The following is a 6,000-nucleotide window of genomic DNA, read 5'->3' as shown; positions in this document are numbered from 1 at the left end:
TCTCTTTTCCCAGTGTGGGGCTCAAACTTGCTACCCCGCGATCAACAGTCACATGCTCCTTTGACTGAGCCCTCCAGGTGCTGGAGGATGGGTGTTTAAGCTGCTAAGCGAGAGGCAGCAAGTACAACAGGGCCTCTGGGCCTGGTCTGGCACTTCCTAACTGTCCATGTGGCCTTGTCTGGGGCACACAGTTCAGCATCGCTTCTGTACACCTTGGCACGTGGAGGGACCCACGCAGGTACTGTACACAGAGGTGCTGGGAAATTGTAAAGAATCGCTCAGGTGTATGGGAAGGGAAAACATAAAAATTAGGAGAGTGTGATCATCTGTTTCCTTCGTCCTAAATTAAGAAACTTCGCTTTTATTTTCCTTTTGTTTTTCCCTTATCATCAGCTTGAGTATCCTTGTATCAGAGGTCCTCGTGGAAATATCCCCAAGTACAGGGAAGGGTCCCGGACCTGGGGTCACGGTGCTTGGGGGTAGCTGAGGGCACTAGCGGGACTGCTGGTTACTGTGTCCAGTCAGGGTTTCTAGTCAGCCTGTGTGGTCAGCATGTGTGGCCAATGTTTCTGGTCACCATGTCCGTTCGGGGTTTCTGGTCAGCGTTAATGATCATTGCATCCGGTCAGGGTTTCCTGTCAGTGCATCTGGTTACCGTGTCCGGTCAGCATATCTGGTCACTGTGTCTGGTCAGTACATCGGTCACTGCGTCCGATCAGGGTTTCCTATCAGTGTGTTTGGTCACTATGTCCAGTCAGCATATCCGGTCACCGCGTCCGGTCAGCACATCTGGTCACCGCGTCTGTTTGGGGTTTCCAGTCAGTGCGTCCGGCCAATGTTAATGGTCACTGCGTCGAGTCAAGGTTTCCCATCAGTGCGTCTGGTCTCCGCATCTGGTCACTATGTCTGGTCACTGTGTCCGGTCAGCACATCCGGTCACCGTGTCCGGTCAGGGTTTCCGGTCAAGGTTTCCCATCAGTGCATCTGGTCTCCGCGTCTGGTCAGCACATCCGGTCACTGCATCCGGTCAGGGTTTCCGGTCAAGGTTTCCCATCAGTGCATCTGGTCTCCGCGTCCGGTCAGCACATCTGGTCACCGCGTCCAGTCACTGTGTCTGATCACTGTGTCCGGTCAGCACATCTGGTCACCGCATCCAGTCACTGTGTCTGATCACTGTGTCCAGTCAGCACGTCTGGTCGCGGCTCCGGGTTTCTGTGCAGGGGTTGAGAGCATGTGGCTTCAGCAGCCATGGCCTCGTGCCTGTGACGTTGCTCATGAGCACAATTTCCGATGGCTGTGCGATTCCCCGTCACGTGAGAGATCCAGGTCTGACCCAGGCACGTGCTGGTCCCCAATTTCTAGAGTGACGCCCCTGAGCCATCTTCATGGTAGCAGTTTTTAGATTTCTGAGGGGGAAGTAGGGCAGCTGGAAGGCGGGCCCTGCTGAAGAGGGGCTTCTAGTGGGGCCGGGGGGCACATGGAGGACAGGGCAGAGGGCAGAGCTCACGGTGTCAAAGGCACAGAAAATTGGGAAGATGCCGCTGGTTCTCCTTCATAGGTCTGGGCACTGGGAGGTAGGTGGTGGTCACAGGAAGCAACAGGGCCCAGGTGGTTGTGGGAGGGGAGGAGATGGGAGAGGAAGAGAGAGAAGAGGGAGGAGGAGGAGGGAGAAGGAGGAGGAGAAAGGAGTGGGGGAGAGAAGGGAGAGGAGAGAGGAGGCAGGTGGGGAGAAAGAAAAAAAAGGGAAGGAGATAGGAAGAGAGGAGGGAGGGGAGAATGGAGGGGGAGAGGAGAGAGAGAAGGGAGAGATGGGAGAAGAGGGGGAGGGGCTGCTGGGCGTGGCTGGGAGGAGGGCGTGTCCCATGTTGGGAAGGAGGCACCCCTCTCAGGGTGCTGGGATTCTGCGTTAAGGAGAGCTACAGAGGCCATGTGCCCAGCACAGAGACTTGGAGGCCTAGGACTGGGGCCACTTCTGGCGGGGTCAGAAGATGTGGGGTGTGGACGCACTGGCTAACTTCTCCCTGTGAAATAGGCGTTGGCGAGGGCCGCACTGTGTGGGAGAACCCCAAAAACTTGGTTAATTCTCCCCTCTTTGTCCTACCATGCATAGACCTTCCCCGTGTGCTGGGACTGGACAGTGCCAAGTGAGTGGGTGAGCCGGGGCAGCTGGGCAGGCGCAGAGGGCCAGAGTCCGCAGCACAGACGTGGTTTTGCCTGGGCCTCTCCTCTTCCCACATGCCTGGGCCTCAGAGGCCTCCATCCTGCACCCTGGCCTGTGCTGCTGAGTGGAGGACACTCGCCAACCTTCCCTGCCTCCTCTCAGCCCGCACGTAGGGCCTGGGCACCTCCCTGCCAAGTCTGGGAGATGCCCCTCCCAATCCCATCACATCCCACTCCTCTGGCATCCCCCCAGGACTTCCGTGCCTGTTCTGCCAGCCCCTGTCACATCCCAACGCCCGAAGGCCTGCCTGGGCCTCCTCAGGGGAGACCAGAAGTGGGTTAGAGTCCCACCTACTTGGAGACCACTTATGAGCTTCTGGATTGTACAGTCATGCAGGAAAGGGGAGTTAAGCTGCCCGTTCCTGTCATGAGGGGAGTTCAGACGTAGCAAGCCAGGACCAGTGTGGGCACAAAGCCCTGGCAGGCCCTCCAGGAAGGACAGCACTCTGCGGGACGGTCTGGGCCACTCTTTATTAACAGCAGGTGTGGGAGAAGGTAAGGCAACAAGGCGATACTTGCACAAAGCTGCTAGCGTTGTCCCAGGGTGGAGTTGGGGGTCCAGCTCCCACGCCACTTCCTTCCTGGCTCCACGCGCAAGCAGGGCAGGGGTGACATCCAGGTGGCAGAACCGCTGGTTCTGTCCTTGACTGTGACCCCGGGCCCCTGCGCTGGTGCACGCTTCAGGTAGCTGAGCCAGAGCTGATCCCCTTCAGCACCTGGAACACCCTCCATGTGACACCAGACTGCTCAGGGTTTGGGCTCAGACATACAGGTCACCAGTCGAGTTGATGTAAGGCTGGTCTCTGGAGTGACCCACAAGACACAGGGGTGCCTTCTCGGTTGCTCCGCAATGCCTCCTGGTTTCCCTTTTACTCCGGGGGCATGGACTGCTGCATTTTTAAACCTGAAGTTGCTCAATATTCCTAGCAGGAACCTTCTGTTCTCGGAGACAGACTCCACATGCGGTCAGCTGTTAAAACACCTCCCTGCGCCCTCTCCCTGGTCAGCTGTCGCTGCAGACAGGAGTGTGTACAGTACGTAGATTCCAGGGTTTCTTTCAGCTTACCGAGGGTTAAGCGACTCGCTGGCATTTAATATCATGATATGCAAATCTTCAACTTTGAAGTTTGAACGTTCTGCTACCTCAAAAAGCATCTTTATTTTCAGCTATGATCATCTGTTTAAGTAAATGTTCCCGTAATTGCAAGGTCCAGATAAAAAGTTTCTCTGCGGAGGCCTAGTGCTCGGCTGATTGTCTTCAGGCAGCTTGGTTAGGACTTCAGAGGACAGAAAAGCAGAGCCACTGTGAGGAAGGAAATAGCCATCAGCTCAGAGACCGGGGGCAAAATGAAAGGCTATTTATTCTGAGAGACCTGACTGCCGCCCACAAAGCTGAGCCAGGGTGGGGGCTTCCGCGTACAGGCTTGCAGCTTCTTGACGCCACAGGCCAGGGGACCATGACCCAGAACTTGGGCCACGCAACATCAGGCTCATGTGTGTCTGGCCTGTGGCTATCCCCGAAACCAGTGGCTTTGGCCCTTGTTCTCTGTTGGAGTAAAGTGGGCAATCTGTGTCCGATTCTGATCGAGTTGGTCTGGGATGGGCCTGGACCCCTGGCTTCTGCCAGGCTCCCCATGGCACGGTGGCTCGTCCTAGCAAACATGAGAGCCTCGGCTGTGGGCTGTGACCTCAGGGCGGGTGTATTCCCCAGGGATGTATGGTTGGAAAAGCAACTTATTGTTCTTTGTAACCAGCTCAAACGGATTTTCAGATGGCTGAAGCCCTTCCCAGCACCTCATAGCAGGTGGACAGCTACTAAGCTGCTAGCTTCCTCCAGAGTTCAAAGTGCAAGGAAAGAAGTGGCCAAGTGCCGACACCCATCCCACTTGAGACTTCGCGCCTCACTGGTACGTGGGACCTGGTCATTCCCGTGGGGCTCCAGCCCCCCGCCCAGCCCTGGGGCTGCCCCAAGCTCCATTCCCCTGAGAGCAGAGGAAATGTACAGCCTGGGAGCACAGGTGTAACCTTCCTCCTGGGAGTGAGAGAATGTTCTGGTATCAGGATGGCCAGAGAGAACACCTCGTACTTCACTTTCCAGGGAACCAGTGTCCCCCCTCCGTTTGGCTTGAGGATCATCTCCCAGGTGTACATTGTGGGGGCTCCAGACACATCCCCCAAGCTTAGTTACTATTGGGAGTGTTTTTAAAAGGGGATCTGGTCTAAGCATGACAGATCTTCCCAAACCCGCTTGAATTTCCTCCAGAGGGTTTTGTTATATGAACACTGCCTCCTGTGTGTGCTGGTCAGCGGTTCATTCTACGAGTGTCCTGCAGCCCCCTCTTCCACTGCCCACTCGAGGCAAAGCCAGTGGGAGGAGGGGATAGGAGGGTCAGCAGATGTGGACGGGGCTGCCAGTGAGAGTGCGTGGTGGGACCTTACAGCCACTTTTGGGCTGTCTCCCACGGACCCGAAGACCTATAAGGTGCAGCTTGAAGTGAGCAGCCACTAAGCCACAGGTGCCTGTGCCCTGGTGCCAGCACTCTGTCCCCCTAAGGGAGGGGCGTGTGAGCCACAGACTTACAGAGATGAGGTCCAACTGTATGGTCCCAGTGTTCTCAGGGTCCAGCTGCTTAAAAACCCCTGCGGAGGAAGAAGGGCCATCCCCTGTGAGCGAGGTGGAACACAGACCGTACTGTCCTCCCCGTTTGTCCCAAGCCATTACTCCTGCCCTCTGTCCCTGTGGCGAAGGATCTTCATCGTCAACTGCAGATACATCCTGGTTCAAGCGACCTCGCCTGAGGCAGAGGTGGGCTGCCCTCACCCCGGCAGGGCTGAGAAGAGCCTTCCCCTGAAGGGTCACTTACTGAATAGCGTTTCCAGTCGAACCAAACACCGGATGAAATTGTCAAAGTCAATGATGAGCTCGTCATCCGCAAAGCGAGCCACAATGACCTGGTGGAGCTGACAGGGCAGCTTGAAGCCTGCGGTGGGATGAAGCCTCGATGTGAGCATCAGACGGTGCCCGCAGCTGCTCCCGTGCCTATGCCCACACCCGCGCCTGCTCCCGCACCCACACCAGCTCCTGCACCTGCTCCTGCACCTGTGCCTGTACCTGCACCTGCTCTCACGCCTGCACCTGCTCCGGCGCCTGTACCTGCCCCCCCGTGGAAATGACCCTTCAGATCGCAACAATTGCTTTTGTTCCTTGGCGCTCTCCTGGGGGGACTCTTGTGCTTTGTGGAGATGGTGCCTCCTGCCCTTGCTCCTGATTGCAGTCTGCTCGCCGGCCCTGCCTGTCTCCCCACTGGCTGACACGAGGCTGCCTGTGCCTCATCTCCTGTCTGTTTAGCTCAGAATCACCTTGGAGACTAGACTCTTCCTCGATGCATGGGGCAGAAACCGTTTATCACAAAGTAGTGTGAATTCCCGCCCTTTCCACAGCAGCAGAATTTCTAATGAGCCACGGCTATGTAAAAGTGAGCCCATGTTCCCTGCCTGCCTTGCAGCCCACTGAGGGGACGTGTGCCCTGAAAGGCAAGGAGCCTGTCTTTCCCTCCCCTGTCCACCTGTTGCCAGAATATCTTGGCGGCAAGCCAGCGTGGTCAGGCAGGAAAGGGAGGTACTGCACTTGGGCCGTTTGGGAGAGAAAGATGGCTGTCTGGGTCTCTGTGGAAGGATTACATCCCAACCAATAGAGTGGAGATGCCCATTGGGTATGAGGGACTTACCCGGGGTGGGGGGCCCAGTGTGCTGAAAACTGGCTCTGCCCGCTCGACCTGC

At 56.8% G+C, this 6,000-nt stretch overlaps 1 protein-coding gene across 1 annotated transcript in view; it reads right to left on the bottom strand.

Annotated features, from left to right (window-relative positions):
• Positions 1 to 2,668: 2,668 nt before the first annotated feature.
• CAPN2 (calpain 2) overlaps positions 2,669 to 6,000 on the bottom strand; it is a 40,779-nt gene continuing 37,447 nt past the window's right edge. The window contains exons 19-21 of the mRNA XM_080824579.1: positions 5,085 to 5,201; positions 4,802 to 4,860; positions 2,669 to 3,523 (exon numbers count right to left, since the gene is read on the bottom strand). Coding sequence (XP_080680705.1) covers positions 3,500 to 3,523; positions 4,802 to 4,860; positions 5,085 to 5,201 — 200 coding nt within the window. The 3' untranslated portion in view covers positions 2,669 to 3,499. The remainder of the gene's footprint in view (positions 3,524 to 4,801; positions 4,861 to 5,084; positions 5,202 to 6,000) is intronic.

This window comes from Martes martes (genome assembly GCF_963455335.1).
Source record: "Martes martes genome assembly, chromosome: 15".
Classification (NCBI taxonomy): Eukaryota; Metazoa; Chordata; class Mammalia; order Carnivora; family Mustelidae; genus Martes; species Martes martes.
Note: the sequence above shows the minus strand (reverse complement) of the source record. Positions and strands in the feature narration are given on the sequence as shown.